Source organism: Stomoxys calcitrans, chromosome 4 (genome assembly GCF_963082655.1).
Source record: "Stomoxys calcitrans chromosome 4, idStoCalc2.1, whole genome shotgun sequence".
In the NCBI taxonomy this organism is placed as follows: domain Eukaryota; kingdom Metazoa; phylum Arthropoda; class Insecta; order Diptera; family Muscidae; genus Stomoxys; species Stomoxys calcitrans.
This window is the reverse complement of record NC_081555.1, coordinates 21,827,231-21,849,510: the sequence shown is the minus strand read 5'-3', so window position 1 is coordinate 21,849,510 and position 22,280 is coordinate 21,827,231. Positions and strand designations below refer to the sequence as shown.

The 22,280-nt window shown below is 37.3% G+C and overlaps 1 protein-coding gene across 2 annotated transcripts in view; it reads right to left on the bottom strand.

Moving 5' to 3' along the window:
- Positions 1–559: 559 nt before the first annotated feature.
- LOC106085358 (amyloid beta A4 precursor protein-binding family B member 1-interacting protein) overlaps positions 560–22,280 on the bottom strand; it is an 89,997-nt gene continuing 68,276 nt past the window's right edge. For both annotated transcript variants that reach the window (XM_013249585.2, XM_013249577.2), the window contains 2 exons: positions 4,494–5,565; positions 560–3,508 (listed from right to left, as the gene is read on the bottom strand). In XM_013249585.2, the coding sequence (XP_013105039.1) occupies positions 1,224–3,508; positions 4,494–5,205 (2,997 nt within the window). In that variant the 5' untranslated portion in view covers positions 5,206–5,565 and the 3' untranslated portion in view covers positions 560–1,223. The remainder of the gene's footprint in view (positions 3,509–4,493; positions 5,566–22,280) is intronic.

The following is a 22,280-nucleotide window of genomic DNA, read 5'->3' as shown; positions in this document are numbered from 1 at the left end:
TTATGAGGATAACGATTTTGCTGTTAGTTTAGAGAGTGCTGAGACGAACTTAAACTTGACCCGCTTGGGGGGAACTTGGGGTGCCGACATAGGCGGATGTGCTCGAAGACAAAGGGTCCCACATAGATACTGTGATTGCAACTGAAAATTTGCCCATGAACATTCCATTAAGGAACAGGGGCAATCTGCGATTATCACCGTAAATTTCTAGTGGTACTATCTATGCCTCATTTCATTACTGTTTATGACTAAACTTCCCTGTCCAACATTTCAAAATAAGACTTTATCATTATTAAGGGCTTCTGAACACCCACATGTCTTCTAAGAGTTGCACCTAACATATTTCTTTCGAAAGTAGTTTCGTCGAAATTGTTCGATTAACTTGGCAACTAGGGCAATTTCCTACTCCTTGAAGTTCTACATAAAGACTTTTGGCAGCATAAGCTGTTTAGTACATTGAAAAACGTGTCCATTCAAAGATTTGGAAATTTCATTTGCCATAACAGACAAAAAAAAATTAACTTTAAAAAGAAAAAAAAAGAAACTGATAACAGAATGCCAGAATTTTGTGTTTTTTTTTGTATTTTTAGTTTAAATAAAATTTATTGCATACTTTAAGGCAGTAGCGAATAATCGAAATTCATTGCATATATTTATGTATGTATATATAAACTAAACGTATAAAGAGAAGTGTATAAATGTGTGTATGTGTATAATTTTGTATATATGTATAACAAACATTTTACAAGAAAGAAAGAAAAAATAAGAAAACACTGTTAGTTTACAATTCATAAACAAAGGAACTTAGCTTAAGAAACTAGACGCAATGAATTATTTAATGAATGCCGGTTTTTGTTTTGATTTGCTTTTTTGTTTTTGAGATAAAACTTATGACGAAATATTTTTAAAAGCACTTTTTAAATACTTAAAATTTAAATTACACACAAAACAAAATTCTTTTAAAAAAATTTCTATATATGGAGTCTAGGCTTTTAGTTAATTTTTGAAATATTTATGTATATGTATAGTAGTTGTTTTTGTGGTAGTGGTAGTAGGTAGTAGTGATCGCCAAATATGGAAATATATTATTATTCGAAATTTTGATGCTGCTACTCTGTTCTGTTTTTGTTTTTTGGCGGCTGCTGCTTTGCAATTTTTCTACAACTAGTTGCTGCTCATTTCTGCCAGAAGCCTCGTGCCCTAAAGCACGTGCCCAGAAAAGACTAAACGCGATGCGTCAAATGCGTGGAATCGCTGCGTTTTGGTGGCGGTGGTGGAGGTCGCTTGTTTCGCTTGGCCATATCATTGTGCGCCGCCGCTGACGCCGTTGCCATTTGTGGAGGAGGTGGTGCCTGCATTGTTGCGGGAGCATGGCCATATTGTTGTCCTTCAACTACCCCATTATTGGCGGAGTTTGTGTGTATATTTTCATAGAGTGCATATTCATTGAGTGGTGGAGGTTCACAGGCCACACCCGCTCCATAGTGTTCTTGCACCCAATTGCTGACATTAGCAGTTTCTCTATAGAAATGGGAATTTGAGTTTAGATTATGGGCCAACAGCTCTTCGGAGGAAAAGTCTCGGAAGCCCAAGACCTCGTGGGGTGTGGTGGCCGGCTCTAGTTTGCATTTTTGGGCCACCTGCCATTTTTTGCGCATTACTCTTTGCAAATCCTTTAGGAAATCCCTGGGAGGATTTGATTGAGACTCCTGCAAGCGCTTGGGAGACCCATAGTCCTGCTGCGACACTGATGAGATGGTCGAAGAACAGTTTGAAAGTCTGGTGAGATCGTTTCTTGGCGGTGGCAGCGGCCCCGGGGCATAGAAAGGCTCCTGGTGCTGCGGTTCGGGCGAATGCATTTTCCTTCTCAGAAGCACCGGCGAATCGGCAAAGGAGACCTTCTTTTGTGTGGGAGGTGGTGGTGGTGGCTGGTTATTGCTCATTTGGTTGCACTGATTGCCTTTGTAATCGGGAGGATTCTTGTAGGGTGGTGCTGTCTTCACCGCCGGCTTAATGGGCTTGGCTGGTACCGCAGGCGGTGGCATTTTGTGCACCGTTGCCGTTGTGTACATTATGCTGCTAGGGGGCGCCGCCGTGGGTGTGGTCGGTGTCATGGCCACCTCTTCAGGTGGCGGTGGTGGAGGTAATGAGACCAATGACAATTGTGATCCATAGACATCATGTTCACTCTCGTTTAAGGCTGCTGGGGGAGGTGGTGGAGGCAGAGAGTCCAAGGACAAAGTAGAAGAGCTCATCGCATCTACTCCGCCCACACTGTTCAAGACCGAAGGCGGAGGTGGGGGCAACTGACTGTCCTGATAAACTGATGATGCAGCCACCAAAGGTTTTGCACATATGCTGGGCGTTGGTGTGGGAGTGGAATTCGAAGAGCCCGAGGAATTATTGGCATTCATGCTCTCCGCCGAACCGCGCTTGGTGAGGCCAGTCATCATTACCGCAGCAGCACTGGCACCGGCAGGGCGTCGCTTCAGCGTGCCACTGCCATTGGATTCCTGTGACTTTCGCCGGCTGTGGCGCCTGGTCAAAGTGCCACTGTGCTCGGGCGAGGTATTCAATTCATCATTGTCGGCCTGGGTAATTTCGCCCACTTCCTTCAATTGCCTGGTCATGGTAGTCAAAGGCAGATTGGGCTTCATGGAGGGCTTGCGTTTTATGGTGCCTGTGGTGAATTCCGAATCGAAACCATTATTGTCATCCGACAAACAACCGCTGGAGGAGGAGGAAGAAGCCCGCGATACTCGTCCCCCACTGGAGGAGGCTGACATGCTGGAAATGGCCGAAGAAACACTGCCGCATTGAGAAGGTACTGCCGAAGAAATGCTGCTTATGGACTCGGAACGCATGGACACAGCAAAACTACTTTGAGAAATGCCATCACTGCCCATGGTCAATTCGTCCATTAAGGCTTTGTGATTATCCCACAATTGTTTGCCATATTTGGCCACTCGTATGGCAGTCAACCATTTCTCCATGGTTTCCAAATCCTCGGCACATAGCATTTTCAAAGTACGACACGATTTGCCCAAGCTGGAGTCTACGGCAGACTTAAAACCAAAGGTGTAATCGGTAGGGGCTTTCCATTTTTTGCGCCAACCCAAACCCCTGTAGACATTGTAGCCATTGAACAGAGTGAGACATAGCAAATCACGCACATTTTTAGTTTTTTCTTTGGGAAAATAGTAAAGGCCGGAACTGCGCAATACAAAGTGATAGCGTTTCCAACCCTTTTTGGGATCGGCCTTCATGTACAAAGGCCCATCGACCTGTATCTCGGCATTGGTCTCAAAAAATTCCTCCAAAAGCATGGAGCGCGTGTGCTCATCATGCTGACTGCCAGGGGCCATTTGTGGACCGGGTAAATACAGCTCAGGACGTATGAAGAGGGATATTTTATCGGAGCGTTGTTGGAAGAGTACACGATTGCCAGCATCGGAATTCCAGGTCATTAGATTGTCCACCAATTGTTCGTGATCTTCGAAGAGACGTTCTGTAATTGGAGAAAAGGGGAAAAATAAAAAGTGATCATAATAAAAGAGGGTAGAAGAGCATAGGGAAGAGAGTGTGAGAAGGAGGGAGAAAATAAAAAAAAATTAGTAAAGCAAGGGGTTGTATCGAGGTCTTTGACGATTTCTTGCTATAGTTAAAAGCTAAAATACCACAGTTGGGGAACTCAACATGCCAAATTTCAACTACAACCAGCTAAATCAGATGCAGGATCGTTGCGATCTCTCTTGTTATGGATGAGGTAAGTCATAACGGGACTCAAAATGTAAAATTTCATTCATATCGGTTAATAATTATGCCATCAAGAAGTTATATCGGAAGATGAGTGTACTGAGGACTATACCAGTCTACAGGGCAGATATGGTTGAAGCCAATCCGTAAGCCAGACTTGTCAATTTCCCCCAAGTCGGTGAAAAATGTGCGCCCTTTAGATGATCAACAAGTCAAATGGCACAGACATGGATAAATTTGATCCATTTGTACCTTTTTATTTATACAAAGCGTATAGTTGACATTTTTTTTTGGTTGGATGAAAGTCTTTGCTTTAACTGGAGCAATAATGTGTTTAATACAGTGCAGTGTTGAATTTCATATCAAGGTTGGGTGTTTTAGTATATACAGTACTTAAGAACTGTAAAAAATTATATTCAACTTATAAAACTGTTTAGTTAAGTTTGCAAATGGTTTGTGGCGCAACTAAATGACAACTCTTAAATAACGAATTTTGGACTAGCTAACATACATTGTACCATGTTTTATTTGGCTTAACTATAAACAGATGTGGTGAATTTGGGATTTAAGGTGGCGAAACTAAAAAATTATATCTAGGCTGTTGGCTATCTAAAAAATTTACCTTTTTGATAAATTTGCTAACAAATTTAGAATTTTAGTAAACTTCCTTCTTTCCCTTCTCTCTTTCTCACACTTTTTTCCTATTCTCTTTTGTTTTTATTTTTGTTTGTACTCACCCATTTGTAAATCGCCTAGATTCTCTACTAAAGCCCATTGCGGTTGCATTTGTACATGATTTTTATCGGCCAATAAACGTGTCACATGCCCGCACGTCATACGCTCATCGACCAACAATGATTTGGAAGCTCCATCCGAGGTGAAGGCCTTCACAAACAGCCGTCTAATGGGTGCCGTCTCCAACTTATGCAAGGCCAATTGTATTTTGGCCGCCTTTGTGTTGCCCGACAGCGGCAGCACCGGTTGATGCTGATGATGCATAAGACGCTTATGATGCAGCGCCGAACTCATGCCCGAGGAGGCCGAAGATTCGCTGGACAACAGCGACACGGTATCACTGAAAGCCGAATCATTGTCGGGCGATTCGGTGCGGGGTTCTCTCAGTTGTGTTGTAGGACCATTGTTTGTTGATTGCAAGGAAGGATTATGGCTAGCATGGCTACCGTTTTCCGATATACCCGATGAGGAACATAAAGAATGTGAAGTACTGCTGCTGCCGCCCTCTGAGGAGCCAGATATTGAGGTGGCCCCCGAAATTGTGGAATTTGTGCGTGAATGTGTGCGTGTGGAGGAGGGAGTGCACATGCCTCCGGGCGCTCCTGCAGCCGGCAGAAAATTTGCATCACCTGTGGCTATTTGTGCTTCGAGCAGACTTAGCTCGCCCAATATGACATCAAGTTCGGACTCTTGTGTTTCTTCCAGATTGGCCATTGAAATGCGATATGAATGTGAGGATGACGAGGAGGAGGAGCCAACACCACCACCCTCACCAACACCGCCGGGGGAAGATGACAAGTTCAGACAGCGATCAGAATATTTGCGTAACTTAACTCCAGCTGCCCCAGCTACAACTGGCGAGGAGGACAACAAGCCGCCGCCGCTGCTGCTGGCGCCTCCAGACAATGTGGCCGGCAATTGGGAGTTGAGAAAATTTTGATAATAATCACCACCTACTGCCTGCAATTTGGAGGGACTGGAATAGCAACTGTTGCTCTGGCCACCAGCAGTAGTTGCAATGGCACTTTTGCCAATACTCTGGCAAGTATCGGCTAGATTGGTGAGATTTTTAATCTGTAAAGAAATAAACAAAAACACAAATAAGACAAAAATTAATTACATTTCAACTTGCAAAAACAACAACATTGATTGCAAGCATTCGCATGACTTCCTCTAGTTCAAGGTTTAAAAAGAAAAGCCCACAACAACCACATAAATAAATGTAGGTATAAAAACATATTCAAGACCATTTGGTCTATGAAGTATAAAAAGAAAAAAAATCACCGCAACCGCTGCAAATAACCTTCAAGGGTTTTTAATTCTCGTCTACTATGAGGCACATCCAACAAAAAAAAAAACAACAAAAATGTCAACATGTATAGGTGGGAGAGGGGAGGATTTTAAAGAATAAGAACTTCAACATACATTGACAACTAAAGACCATAACCGCAACCATGGCCAAGGCAACCAACAATAGCAACAATTTAACAAACATTGGCCAGCCCACCCCCCTTCCGCACGGCATAGTTTTCGCTTGACTGCCTGCATAGACATGAGAAGTCAATGACCTTAAGATATCCTTACCCACTCATCCCATAAACTCGGAAAACAAATTTTGCCTTATCCTTGCCACCCCTACCTACCGCCCTCTAGTATCATGACAGTACGTTGATGGAGCATTTGGTGTTTCCTGAATGCCTTCACACACACACACTAACAAACTGTTCTGGAAAAGTTAGTTTAATGGTTTGTTTGTTGCCTGCACTTTCAACTTTCTATTCATTTATATAAAAAATGCAGTCTTTCTCTCCCTCTCTCTCTCTCTCTCTCTCTCACCACTGACTCGCTACTAATTTCTCAGTGGTTTTTCTGGACAAAAAAAATATAGGGAATAGTTGGGTTTTAATTTTTTCACCGGAAACCAGGGGAGTGAGTAGAGCTATGATATGCCAGGGAAAATGTTAAACCTCAAACATATTTCGCAATGCAATAAAAACTGTGGTTTTAAGGCAAACAGAAAGCAAAATCCAAGAAGACAATAAAAAAAGAGATAAAAGAAAATCTAAGCTTCTAAGACTTTGATATTTGCTCTTTTAATTTCGAGAGAGAGTGAAATTCCTTTTCTGCTCTGATCACTCCGATTATTTTGGAGGAAAATCAGCATCTTTGCCGAAAAAAAGCCAATATCGGCACTCTATCTTTTAAAAATCGGAAGCTTTTTTAAACGCATAGTTTAAGGACAAAGACTACAAAAACCTTAATTACAGTCAAACTTTACATACCCACCACCATGAAAAAAGTTCGTTCCTGGGTAAAAAAAATACGCCCTAAATGAGCTCAAAAAATCTCACCGCGAGATCGTCATTATGACAACTATGCTTAAATACGGTCCGATTGTAACCCTATTTGGCGTGGTGCGTTAGCTAAGCCGGATAGCTTTATCGAGACATAATTTAACGTAACCTCAACTCAATACATTAAATTTAAGGACTGTAGTATGATTGACAGACAGACATGAAACGGGCAGATATTCTTTGAATTTTACAACTATCAAGAATATACATACAGAGGCAGACAAACAAATAATATTCTTTGTTATTGTTTTGTTTAATAATTGATCTGAAAAAGAAAACTTAAATTTTAAAAATTTGTGAAAATCGTCATTTAAGTACAGCGTACACCTCTGCCGAAATTTTCGTAATTATAAGAAATGCATTGACATATCCGAAACGAAATTTCCGTTACCGTTACCGTCACCGTCAATGTCGCTTCCAGGTACGCAGTTCAAATGAAATTTTGTTTGCTTAATAGGTTGACATAATAGACATTGGTGAATAAAGTTGTTTGCAAACAAGTAAAAGCTTGCTAAGTTCGGCCGGGCCGAATCTTATATACCCTCCACCATGGATAGCATTTGTCGAGTTCTTTGCGCGGTATCTCTTTTTAGGCAAACAAAGAATAATGAATAAGAACTGTTAAGCTATTGGAGCTATATCAAGTTATAGTCCGATTCGGACCATAAATGAATTAAATGCTGAACATTGTAGAAGTCATTGTGTAATACTTCAGGATTCGGAAAAGAATTGCGCCTTGTGGGGGCTCAAGAAGCAAAATTGGTTTATATGGGAGCATATTGTACACGTATTGAAGGTCATGGGAGAAGCCGTTGTATAAAATTTCTGCTGAATCGGGTGAGAATTGTGCCCTCTAGAGTCTCAAGAAGTCAAGATCCCAGATCCGTTTATATGGTAGCTATATCAGGTCATGTACCGATTTGCGTCATACTAAGCACAGTTGTTGGAAGTCTAACAAAACACCACATGCAAAATTTCAGCCAAATCGGGTGAGAATTGTACCCTCTGAATCTCAAGAAGTCAAAATCCCAGATTGGTTTATATGGCAGCTATATCAGGATATGTACCGATTTGCGCCATACTTAGCACAGTTGTTGGAAGTGATACCAAAACACCACGTGCAAAATTAAAGCTCAATCGGTTAAGAATTGCGCCTTCTAAAAGCTGAAGAAGTCAAGACCCAAGATCCTTTTATAAGGCAGCAGGTTATAAACCGATGTAAACCATTCTGCAAACAGTTGTTGGAAGCTATACCAAAACACCACGTGCAAAATTTCAGTCAATTCGGACGAGAATTGCGCCCACTAGAGGTTCAAGAAGTCAAGACCCAAGATCGGTTTATATGGCTGCTATATTAAAACATGGACCGGTATGGCCCATTTACAATCCCAACCATCCTATCTATCACTCCATCGAAAGTTAGCGTGCTTTCGACAGTCAGACGGTCGGACAGACGGACGGAGACGGACTCATATTTCGAGGTGTTACAAATAGAATGACGAAATTAGTGTACCCCCATCCTATGGTGGAGGGTATAATAAAAACTATTAATTACAACACATATGTCCTTTATTATTATGATTAAAATTCGGCCAAAATTATAAATCGATGTTTGTCGCCATCTTGTATTCTACATAACTATTTTGTCTTGGCTGCAACCGAACATTTCGCCTGAGGTGCATACTCAGCTTTGCTATTTTTGAAGCAAAAAATCGTCAAAATGCCGAAAATCGGCAAATATGGCAGCCCTACTCTGATATCATATAGTGAGTGCTGCACAATTTTTTTGCCCTATTCCTTAATCGAATGTTCATGGTCAAATTTGCATTTGCTTGCTGAACAATTTAAGTTAAGATCTATGTCTGACGGATTTACTACAACGGGGAAATTTCGGCTCTTGCGGGCGTTAGTAATGGCTGCCCAATTAAGAGAATAACGTCGCCTTTCCATGTTAAGATTAATCATAAGATGTTATAATTTATCACTTGGCGTTTTGAGTTATATTATATGTCTTTTCTATGTTATTATTATTACTCTCAACCCTGACCCTTTTTCCCAAAGCTCTCTCTAACCACTGTGCGTGCTATATTGAAAAATAAGCACAGCCATACACGATTTCTTATCGTTACACATTTTTTTATTATTATTTTTTCACATTGCCACTGACTCTACTGTTGCTTGCTTGCTTGGTGGACTGCTGTAGACGACGAAGTCGACGCTTAGTAATAGTAATAATAACAATGCGAAAACTTTGCTGTAAAACCAGAGTTTGGTGTATAGGGGGGATATTGGGGATTGGGACAACCATAACAATAACAACAACAGTAAAAAACGAAAAAATAAAACACAGTGACGGTTAGCAGTCATCAACGTTTAAATATTTAAAAAACGATTTTCATATTTTGTTGGGTTTGATATTTTTTCTACTTGTTGTTGTTGCACAAAACAGTAGCGGCCAGACGAGAACGTCCATTTCATTACGATTACGTTGTAATCGTTCAACAGTTTTGATGGTTTCATGGTTTCAAATGAATGGTGATGGGGGGATAGAATGTAATAGAGGGAGACAAAAAATACTAGGGTAAGTAAACACTTGGTTAGAGCGACCAAGGAGCAAGGGGTGTTGTTATTGTAAAGGTTTGAGGAAGTAATTGCGGATGTTTTGTATGTGAATTGTTGGTGCCGTTGATGGTTACAAGAACTTCCGAAATAAGTTATGATGATTGCAGCTTGCTGGGTTGCTATGTAATAAAATTATAGCAAATTAACGCTATTTGTTTGAATTGGTGTAATTGTAAACACAGCCAGCGAAGAGGGGAAAGAGAGTGAGTAATTGTAAGTAAAAAGCACTGAATTAAAAAAAATAACAAACTCCCTCTCTCTTTCCTTCTCACCTATTTACACTCTCAAAATGAAATATTACATCTGAAAGTCCATTAGTTTGTGTTAACGAGATTAGATGAGAGTGGAAATTTGTAGCAATTATATTGTAGTTCAAGGTTTTTTTGTTTTTGTTTTCATATTTTTTAAATGTGCTAGAAGTGCTGTAATTATGATTCATCATCTAAAATTCTCAAGAAATTTAATTTAAGCACATATTGCAAAATGAAAAAACAACAACCGGAAGAAAGTCTCCGTCGTGGGATAAAATAACCAAAGCAAAAAAAAAAACAAAATAAAAATAAACCGATTCCATCTGTATTGTATTGTAGACTATCAAGAATATTATGTAGGAGACCGCAAAAATGAAAAACAAAGCCGTGTCATGTGCGATATAGTGCAGTAGGTTTTGATGATTAATAAAGCAATTCAATCTAGATCAGGTTCAATGTTATTTATATTCAATTTATTTTAAATGAGTGTGTCTAGCTGGACATTGGCTATTAATTGAAAGAAATAAATAGCAACACATAGAAAACAATCAAAGTTAAAATATTTCAATAAAAGATGTAACATAGTTTTTATTAAATAAAAATATGAGCTTCGAATTGTCAATAAAGCGGTCTTTAACTTCTATTTAAAAAAAAAGTGATGCCAAGTTTCTGTAAGATTTGCAATCCCTTAAGGGGTGTTCTCACGAAAGAACTTTGTAGCAGGCTTATCGTGGCACAAAGTTTTAAATTATGTTTACACTATAGCCCAAATCAACTTGATTTTAGATAATCTCCCAAACCCGTTTGGACTACGATTCAAGTGATTTGCATTCGTCAACAGGGATATTTTTGACAGCGTTTTTATTGTGTTCAGCAATTAAATTGGTGAAACGATTTTTTTTAATTTGACTACAAAATTTTATAATTTCAATAAAAAATTGTCAGATGATAAGAAAAAATGCAGCCCACAACTACCGATGGTAACCGGTATTCAATACAAACGCAGCGTTGCATTTGAATTTCAAGAGGTGGCCTTGTGTTTGGTGTATATAGCTTAAAAATCCACCTATTATATTCTCAGTCCAATCCAAGGGATGGCTAATCTGAACATCACATCCGCATTGACGAAGACTCCATCCGATCCGACAATGAATGAAATTTTCTAGACATTGTCTCATCTCTCCATCTGACTCAGGACATCGTTGCTATAAATATACTACTACTATGAAGGAGATTTGTATTCGTAAAACAGCTTTTAGGGATATTTTTGTCCAAGTCACAATGACTAGACTCTCTAAATTACACTTGTCGGCGCCGGAAGAGTCGACTGAAACACCATTATCCTGCCTGATACTACGATTTATGTACGGTCGAAACTATCTGATCTTAAAGGCTTTGGGCTATACTCCCAAGAAAGTTTTCTTTTCACTGCAGCGCAATTAAAGATGTAGTTGAGAGGCTAAAATGCAATTCAATACCTAACGCGTGTATAAATATCAGACAGCTAGGCCGAGGTTATATATCTGTCAGAAGATGTCTGGATTAAAATTCTGCCCTCAATTGTACTTGGCACGTCTGTTGAATCTCACAAAAAATAATTTCAGCTTAATCGGATAAGGATTGCGCTCTTTAGAGGAGGGAGATCGGTTTATATGGGAGATATATCTAAATATGGACCACTTAGAATCGCAAGCTACTCACACTACAAGGAAGTATTTGTGCAAATTTTAAAATGCCCAGCTTTACTCCTTCGAAAGTTAGCGTTCTTTCCATAGACAGGAAGACGGACGGACATGGCTAGATCGACTTAAAATGTCATCACGATCAAGAATATATACTTTATGGGGTCTTCGACCAATATTTCGATGTGTTACAAAGGGAATGATTCTGGCGAGTTCATCGGATTTCGCAATAATTCAATAGGCATTTTCACTGCGAAGTCTTTACTATGCTAAATGGAAAAACATTCTGTACCTCTATTTCAAGTAGCGACAATTTCCGGACTTCAATGAAAAGGTAGAACAAAAGGAATTTAGGTTGTAATTTCTTTAAAGACTTTTATTTTGTCTGAATTAGCGGATTAGAGGATCTAGAAGGCATGTCGCCATGTAGTATCGCACTGGGCTTAAATTAAGTTTAATTAATTAAATTAATTTCAATATGGCCCAACCTAGCCTAAGTTTAACAATTATTTCGAGAGTTTACACCAAATAAGGCTTCGAAAAGGGATCAGATGAAAAAAGATTTTTAAATTACTTCCCATTGAAAATGTGTTTTTTTTTTGTCTTTCTACATTCATTCTTAGTTTACATTTTCTCCAATTTGTGACATTATTAATCGGCATATTTTTACGTTCTTAATATAGAAATATATTTAATATAGAAAAATATTTTTTTTTCACCGATCTGAATTAATTTCAAAAAGGTCTGGCATGTTTTAAAGGCTTTCAAATACATTTCATTCAGCTTTTTATATGTATATGCTTCCAACTTATCTACTTGCTCCATGTCCACTGAAATAAATTTTTGACTTAATTCATGTAAACAAAATGACAAATTTCACCGTAATCGTTTTGACAACTGCAATTACTTTTAATCTTCCAAAATGAAAGATAAAGATGATGGCCTCCTTGAAAAATCTCGTTGTTAACACACAATCATCTGTCATCATTTGTCGCAACATTACAATTTTAAAATTAGCTACAACTTAGTCTTAAGGTCAGATCAAAATAATACACATATATAGACACACACACATACATATAAATGTGTGTTTTTATGACCCTACATTACTTCCCTTCTAAAATTAATTTGTCCATATTTGGAGGCAACCATGAAATATGAGTATGTATTTGCGTGTAACTTCAAAAGGTTCATTAACCCTGGTAAGCTTAAAGTCTTACAAGAATCTGTCTTCGTCTCATTCATCCATATTCATACTCCCCAAAAGAGAGAAAAAGTCTTTTGATTTATAGGACAAAAACCAAAGGAAAGCCAAGAAAACTTTTTGTTTTTAAAATAAAAGTCTACTGGTCTTTTTATGTGCTTTGTCGTCCGCAGCAAGCGATCTTCATCTACATCTGCATCTTCATCATCATTGTCAACATCATAATCATTGGCATCACATAACACCCATAATCGTTAAAAGTATTTCACACATTATTCTTAATTATGTCAACATATATAACATCCAACAACATTCAAAAGAGTACGAGAGTATGCCATCCGTGGACGAAGAACACCACGCTCCCTTTGCTGTATGTGATGGAGTCACAAGTATAACGTTTCAGTTTCTTTTCATAAGAACAAAAATAAATGGCTACGATTCCGAAGCGAGCCATTGCCGGCCGCTTGACTGGCTGCCTTTCCTTTTGTACAAATTTGTATTTACTTAAAACAAAGAGACCATTAATGAAAGAAGGCGCTTGGTGCATAATTTTTACGGCGTTTGGAAAGTAACCGGTTTTTTTAAATTTTTTTCATATACATTTTTCATTTATCAAAAGCTTTTTTTATAAGCAACACATTTTAAAAGCTCTGCATTTAATCGTTTATGAAATTATCGAATCCCTTTATTGGGAAATAATGCTGCTCGGTTACGTCGCTACGTTACATCGTCGTTTAATTAATGGCTAAAGGTCCGATCAATAATTCAGCTGTTAATCTCTTTTGGTTGAGATTTTAAGTCCTCTTTACATGTTGAAAATTAAACTTAAAAGAAAATTATTGTACTTCAATACACTCCATGTTTGGTTTGAGTAGGTTATAGAGACAGTTTGATATCAGGCACCCTACTTTGTGATAACATGGAAAAAGACGTAGACATTGAAATAAAAAGCGTAATAATTTGCAAATGCTCAAATTCGCTAATTCAGTGAAAGTTACCAACGTATTAACGCAACAGATGTTTTCTGTAACGATTTATGGAAATTCTGCACTGTTATTATTAAATTTTTATTGTTTCCAGCTTAGTAAATCATTTCTTATTACACCCTAGTAACCGGTTATTTTTTGTGGTACATATTTCTACCATCCCCCGGCGCAAAGTCAACCACAACACCATTTGAAACATCTGTCCTGTCCTTTGGTCGTTCTGGCATTTGTTTCATTTATATCCTTTATTTTTCTCAACTTTACACATCTAGAGGGGCAAAAGGTTTAACTGGAACACCAAAACGGCGAGTGAGGCAGCAACAAAATTAACACTTGACATGTTTTCCGTTCCCTTTTGAAAGTTGAGCTTCTTGTTCTCTGGGCTTCATTGTTTTCCAGAATGTGTGTTGTTGTTGCTTTTTGGTTCTTTCAACACCAGCAACAAGTGTTAGGTTCCTTTTTATACATTTTTAAAACATCTTTCTGTTGACTGTGGCCGGCGTCAAGTTGTTTTTATGCCGGTAACGGTTGTACAGCAAAAAGAATGAAACAAAAATAAAAACGAAAAGCAAACTAAGCATGTGGACATCAAGTTGTTTGCCATCCATGATGGTGTGCTGATGATGCGATATGATGCCTTCTGAGCAACTAACCCCAAAAGTTTTCATGACTTTTTAATGCGCAACCCCATCAGTAACTTATGATAATTCCTATGCTACAAAGTTTTATGGAATAATTATATGTTTGGAAAAGGAACATGGCAACCAATGGGGCGAGAAGCAAAAGGGTGAGTGAGGCAAGGATGATGCTAAATGGAATTTGAAGTCACAAATTAAATTTCAAATTTTTTTTAGTGTGGAAACGGACCTTGGAATTACCCCTAATCATCTATTTTGAATGTCATATTAAAAGTCCTCCATGCTATCTGCCTGGAAGAATCTAGCAAATGTAGAATAATTCCCAGATATACTAATAGGTAATAGCAGAAAGTGGAAAGACTCCCTGAAAATTAAGGATGTCGAAATGTGCTGACTGAAAATGTCACAAAAATTCCAAAATTGCCCATGAACATTCCATTAAGGAACAGGGACAAACTTCTCACATATCAATGAGCGCTGTCCGAGTCTGAACGGCATGTCGCAGTGCGACGTCTCTTTGGCGAGAAATTTTTACATGAATTGTACCCCATAAATGTCGCCAGCATTAGGAGGGGATAACCGCCGCTGAATTTTTTTCAGATTTTCCCGACAGACGTTCATCGTCATAGGGGGACATGTTAATTTCTGAGCTACGGCGGCCTTCTGAAAATATCACAAGGAAGATAAAACGTTAACAATCGAGGAATAAAACGTTAAAAGCGAAGAAAAAAGTTGACAACTTTAAGGCGAATACTCTCGCACAAGAAATGAAAACAAAAAAAAAAACATTTGTCAAATCCAGTGGAATATATCAAGATTCACCAAATAAGGCAATCAGTCGACAAAATTTTTTTTAATTTTCGACTGTACTCGCCAGAAGATGGTCAACTTATTCCATTATTGTCAGTTTTCTCTTGTCTGTGGCATTTTCAATAATCATGGAATCCTTTCCACCTTTGTTGTGAGTCTGTAAGCAATCTTCAATTCAAGTCTAAAGGCCGGTACTACGTTCGTTTTTCGCGATATTTTTCCCGATTACTTTTTTTAGATAATAAATTTTAAAGCAAAAAAACTTGCTGAAATCATTCAGTAGGAGATTTCCTCATTACTTATGATAAAATTGTTATCATTGATATTTGTGCGGTATTTTCAAAAGTAATCGCGATTAAATATCGGTTTTCAACGATGAAAAACAAACATAGTTCCAGCCATAACCATAGAAGGTTACGACACTTGCAAAAAAATAAGAGGAAAGGCCCCATAAACATTGAGGATATCAAAATGATAGGCGTAAGTGAGAGAAACTTTTGACAAAGAATAAATTTAAAAAAAGAAGAAGTTGATATTTCCATTTCGAATAATTGTTGTCCGCAACCTTAAGTAAATTCTGGCTTTTATTGGTGATTTTTTTTAACACAGAATAAGTTATGCAACCACCCCATAGTTAAAATATATTTTGGAGCGTACTTAAACTTGTATGCAAGACGGCATGTCTGTCAAAATTCATATAGGTAGAAATACACGATATAGTTCTAAAACCCATTTTATTAATAAAAATAACCCTTATGTAAAAAGCGCCAAATGAGTGATTAAAATTTATGAGTAAATTTTATGTGGTGTTTCTGAGGGGGTTATTAAACGTTGCTAATATTTGACTAGGTGATGATCAACTTTTTGGAAACAAAAATAATTTCACTAAAAGCAGGGTACTCTGTTAAACTTTCGGAATAGTTGTGAGAAACTTCAACAAATATCATAATTTAATTAAAATTATTTATAGCAAATATTCTACAACAACACAATTCTGCCATCAAACAGTGGGAGAAAATCGAAAAAACTAGTAAAAATATAGCTTGTGAGCACGGGTAGAGATATCTATCTATACTAATATTTCGGTTTTCTCCCACTGTGCATCATATTACGCTGGGATAAATTTTGTATAAAAGTTATTTTTAACTCCTTTGCCTAAAAAAAGTATCTAAATTTTTTACACATTTTTCATTTCAAATTTGTTTTTATATGGAGTTTGACACTTGTTCATGTAAAAAGACGAACAGAGTACCAACCCAAAGGCCACAGCTTCTTTCGTTCCCGGAACTATGGTTTTCTTTTTATTAATAGGGCGTTTACACGTTGCTAATATTTGACCAGAATATGATCAAAGCAAATAATGGGCCAGCATGCAAAGTGATCAGCAGATATACAATTTTTGACATAAATAGTCATTAAGGCTGTTAAGTTGTTTTCTCGACACATTAGTGACACATTATGACAAAGTAATATGGGGCCTTCAATTTTTTGTTCGTTGCAAGTGACCACACCTTCTTTTGGTGAACCCATCGGAAGACTAAAGCGTTTGGAAAAATATTCTTCCATTAGTTAAGTTTTCTGTTTTAAACTCAAATCATATATTTCCCTTCAGACAAACAAATTTTTCCATGTTGCAAAGAACTTTTCAAATCATAAATCTATTCTTCACCAAAAACTTGGCTTTACTTTCGATATCGTTGGCATCACTTTCATTCTCCTTTGAATGTTAACAAGCAATTTGTACAAAGGGCGGGCAAATATGCAAGAACCACGAATGTATTATGCAGAGACACAGACTGAGATAGTGAAAGTAAAACAAGAAAATTTAATAAAATCATTTTTATGGCCCTATTTAATTACATTTCCATCTTTTTTATGTTTATTTTTCTTAATGCGCTTAGCTGCTAGAGAAACACGCCTAAATTTGGAAAATTACTTTAAATTAGTTTTCGCATTTGAGTGGGTAGAGAATGGAACAACCAAACACTCACCCCCTCTTAATGGTTCCCATTGGCAGTAGCTGAGTTATTTCCCTCCTTCTTCTATTTAATTAAAGTATTTTCGTCAGCCAAAAGAAGTAAATATAAATTAATCTTTTCTATCTTCTTAATGGGATTGAACTTCCATCACCCTTACACAAAATCACCATCATGCTGTTGCTGCTGGTAATGAACCCTTCCTACTTTATTACTCCAAGCTTGTTGATTCTTTTCCATGATTCCTTCTCCCCTAGCAGCGGAACAAATTTTAAATTTTCATCTGACCATTAAATTAATGCATGCAAGCGTCTTCAGCTTGGGCAAGGGCATTGCGTTTTTTCGTCTTTTACGCCTTTAAACATATTAAGATCTTCTTAATCGTCTGAAATAAGGGGAATTTTGGAATTTAAAATAAATTAAACCGCAACCACCAGCACTCTATGTAATGAACAGTACAGCCATCACCATTCTCATTGAGCTGTCATTACCAATGTACTGCGGCTAGCACTTGTACATCTGTTTTGTTATTTTGGTTTTTTTTTTTTTGTAGCCAAAATGTCTTCTGCTTCCTCATACATATGTTGAAAAAATAAAAACCATCTAAGGCAAGATTTTGTAATTCATCACCATTTTCAAAAAAATTTTTTTTTAAAGGGGCCTTTTAGCTTTCTATGGTTTTCGATTGCATACATCCCAACGCCAGCCAGCTGCAATTTTTTTTGTTTCTGTTTATATTTATAACGATTTTATTACGGTTTCTGCTTCTGGCCTGGTCATCAGGCATTTAAAAACACTTCAACTTTCAAAATAAAACAAAAAGATTACATTTCATTGTGGTTATCTTTTAAAACGCCAGCGGTTTTTATGTGTATGTTGTTTCTTTTTTTTCTTCTTCTTTTTCTCCTTGAAAGGGCCAAAAGAAATGCATCTGTCATTTTCCCCCTGTGTCGTTTCAACTCAAAAGCGGTAGTAATGGGGGCATTTGTTGTTGTTGTAGCAGCTATAGTTTGCTTGTCAAATACAAAGACTCTCCACCATATAAGATAAGAAAGGTAAAGAGTATGAAGATGACCATGTTAACAAACCTATGAATGTAAGATCAAAAAAAATTATTGACAGGGTTTCAATGTGCCAATAATTGAATTTAAAGTCAAAAGTTGCTTTTGTCTGAGTATAATTAATTATCCATATTTGACAAGCAGGAACTGCCAAAAATCGCTGGTTCAATCTTAAGATGTGATCACCCCAACATTTTAATATTTTGTTAATGCATACCTAAATTAGAACGCATGACGGTATGTCTGTCAAATTAGATATTAAGCATGACATTTAAAACAGATTAAGGTCGGGTTTCTCCTAGAAAAAACAAAGTTCGTGTTAGGTAGCCGGAACATTAATTTAACGTGGGGATAAACCTCCTAAAGCTTTTTAAGAAGATATGGCAACATATGGCCACAATTGGTAATTAGGGTGTTCGCGTACTCAAAAATTTGCACAAACTTATGTTGAACGTCGTTCGTTTTTTAGAAAGAGAGATTGTAAAAGTGAAGCACATTTGGAGAGTTTTGGAATGTGGAGGTTGCAAATTTCTCCTGGATGTTTTTTCGACCGGCAGAAATTTCTTACACTTTTACAAATTTTTGTTGAAAAATTGTTACAGGATAAATACGCGTACACAACGCTAAATTATGCAGCAGTCGGTAGACAAAACACAGCTGTATTTATGGGGACGGTAAGTCACTAACCGGCATCCATTTGCCGGTTTAGGATAAGCAATAAGCATATATTTGGAAAACCAAATGCCTTTAACCAGAAGAATATCGATACGAAAAATTTTAACCGGAGCATGAGAAACCCGACCTTATAAAAATATTTCATTTATGAAAGTTTGTAAGATAAATCTATAAATTTTTTGTTTAGAGCAAAACAGTGGCTTGAATTGACTGATCCTAAGTTTTCACCAACAAGTAGAGATACTCTCTTTTAATAGGGATCATGGTAGCGAAGTTGGCCAGTCTACGCCGTACTCCAGTATTACGATTAAACGTTCAGAAAGCATGTACTTGTGCTCCCTAAAAAAACTTTGTTAGATTAGGCGAAGATATAGGAAATAGGGAACTGCAATCTCCATGATGCAAACTAGCTGCATGCAGTATAATATTTAACTTAGGGTAAAGCTGTTTTATCCTACGTATTTAAGAAAGTGAGGCTAATGCTTTTGAAAGCAGTAAGTATAGGAATTCCGAAGACGCCTCAGCAACTGTTGCTAAAGATTTGTCGGAGTAAATATCATCCACTTCGCTGGAAGGCAAAAAAAAACTCATCTAACTTTAAGAGTAGGGGACAAGAGACAAGACCCGGTAAGGCCTGTGTGAGTGCATCATTCCAACAGCATCTGGCAAATCCACTTAATTGGGGTCTTCCACACCACAAGTGTCCAGCGCCATGAGGAAGACTCTCATCTGCGACATTAAGAGGGCATCATGACAATATCAAACGAATCTAGTTAGAATTATGTCCTTTCGGGCACGGACATAAAAGCTAATGCAATGAAAATGTAAACCCTGGCGATAGTCCGATTCATGGTAATAAGTTTTAAAGGTCCTTCTGAACTGTATCGGAGAAAATAACCTGATCATCGTTACATTGGAAGAACACGAACAAGTAAAAAGTTGCTAAGTTCTGCTCAGCCAAATCTTACGAACCCGTCACCATAGATTCTGTCAAAAATTTACACAAAATAAACTTAGTTAAAAAGCATAGTTGTACTTTCTGTGCCAAATTTCTGGCAAAAATCGCAGCTTCTGGTGGCTATAGAAGGCTATTTGGAAGATCGATCTATATTGGAGATATATTAGGGGAGATATATCAGGTTATAGACCGATTTGGACATTACTTACCGTGGATTTTGGAAGTCATAACAAAGCACTAAATAAATATTTTCAACAAAATCCGATTACAATTATGGCTTCCTGGGGTTTACGACGTTCAATCGGGAAATCGGTTTATTTGGGAGCTATATCAGGATATAGACCGATTTGGACCATACTTGACACGGTTGTTAGAAGTTGTAATTGAACAATACGTGAAATACGTAAATAATTTCTTTTTCAAGTTTTTGCCTGTTAGGCATCCTCCATGTTCATGGGGCATCCGCCATGTTCATGGGGCCTTTCCACTTTTTGGTTTCTGCAAGTGATGTAACCTTCTATTATTCAGCCATGTTATGCGCCATTAAAATTGTTAACTTGTTCTTTGTTGTCGTTTAATTATTTTATGGCATTTAATGACATTTTCAATCGGCACATTATCATAGTCACAAAGTTGAGGGCCTTTCCACTATTTATGTTCGGCAAGTGTGTTTTATTTTTGGTGTATGATACCTTTCATATAGATGACTTAATCAAAAAGTGTTTACGTTTGGCCATCATAATAAGTTAACACGGTCTCTAATGCCACACAAATTTAACTTTTCAGCTTTATAAAAAGACACATGTAACACACGTGAGTTTAACCAGTTGTCATACATAGAAAATTAGTAAACAGTATGTATGGTCACACATTTCCTGCAGATATTTTACAAGTTACAGGTTTTACAACAAAAAAAATCCGGAAATATGACAACATTGTTATATGATGTAGACCCTTCCCGCTGTGATAATCTCTCACATGCTTACGTTAATCTGTCATCACAAAGCACTTCATGCAAAGGTAGTCTCAGTCACAACTAGTGTCACGAATCTTTCGCACTTTAAGTTGATTCTGAGCGTGAAAAATCAAAACACAACCACATATATTTTTATGACCCCAACTATGTATGAAACCACATTTATTAAAGAATCTTTAAAATGAGGTAATTTTTTGTTATGTATGGTATAGAGCATTGTTTATGGTTATGACTGACAAAAGTGAGATAATCATTAAATGGTATAAGTCATGTTTACTCTAGAAAACAAAAGAAGATTAATGACAAGCCAAACCTAAAACATTCTGACAAATTGTTATGTCAGCTACAAAGTTCAATTATCTGTCAACAGCCTTGGCCATGAGTTGTACTCAAAACAAAGGAAAAAAGGATCAAAGGGTTAAACATTTTTGGGAAATATAAAATATCATTAGTGAAAAAGTTTGTAAAATAAGCAACAATAATGACACTTTTGGGCATAGTTAACTTTTGCTGTGTTTTATTTTAGCACTAGATGGATAAGCCGTGAAGGGCAAAAATAAAACGCAAAAAAAGTTTCCAGTGCAAGTCTGTTTGTTTGCCAGGGGTGACGACATTCGCCATTCGCAATTGTATAAATAATTGGCTTTAATTTAATTTTACCATTCACAATAGAGGTATTTCTACAAGTACTACCCATGAACATTCCATTAAGGAATAGGGGATACTTCTATAAAATCAATGAGTGCAGTCCGATAAATCTTCAAGCTCAACGATAAGGGGCCTCCTTTTATTGGCGGGTCCACACGGCGTGCTGCATAGTGACACCACTTGGCAGAAAAGTTTTAACATGGCATAATACCTCACAAATGTAGCCAGCATTGGTAAGGGGAATACCACCGCTGAAAATTTTTCTGATATTTTCAAAAATCTGAAAAATTTTTGACAGCCAGTTTTTAGACAACGCTTTTTAGTGCATTATTAAAGAATATTAAACTATTTTTCTTATCAAAATCTTTGAATGTGTTACAATCCAGTAAAATACGTTATAACTTAGGATGTGCTGCTTGGAGGGTATATTCAAATACCCTTTGAATTAGGTCAGACTTCAACAGGTCGCTAGTTCAGACAGATTATTACTTAAAGTAGCGTAAAGTAAACGCATTGGGACATTATAACTGACTTTGTTTACTTATTGACTATAAATCTTTGTATGTTGGGGAAAAAACACCAATCAATACTACTTTTATATTCCAAAAAGCAGCTGTTTGTTTTTTGTTACCATTGACCCAAAAGCCATCTGCAAGCATTTTTAATGAACTTTTCATCATTTCCCTTTTTTACCAAAAAAGCCTTACTTAACCTTTTGGTATATCCTTTATTTCAGCTTATAACCAATACTCAGATCCTTTTTTGTTCGAGGTTCATTTGGGCATCCTTTGTAAAAACAAGACAGCCAGAGATGAAAGCTGGCCTCAAAATCCACTTCACATACAAACGGAAGATTTCTGTTCTATTCGTTTTGTGAACAATGCTGCAACACAATCTGTTTCAGGTCCATTTTCATCACAGCAACGTTTGAAATTCAATATTTACACA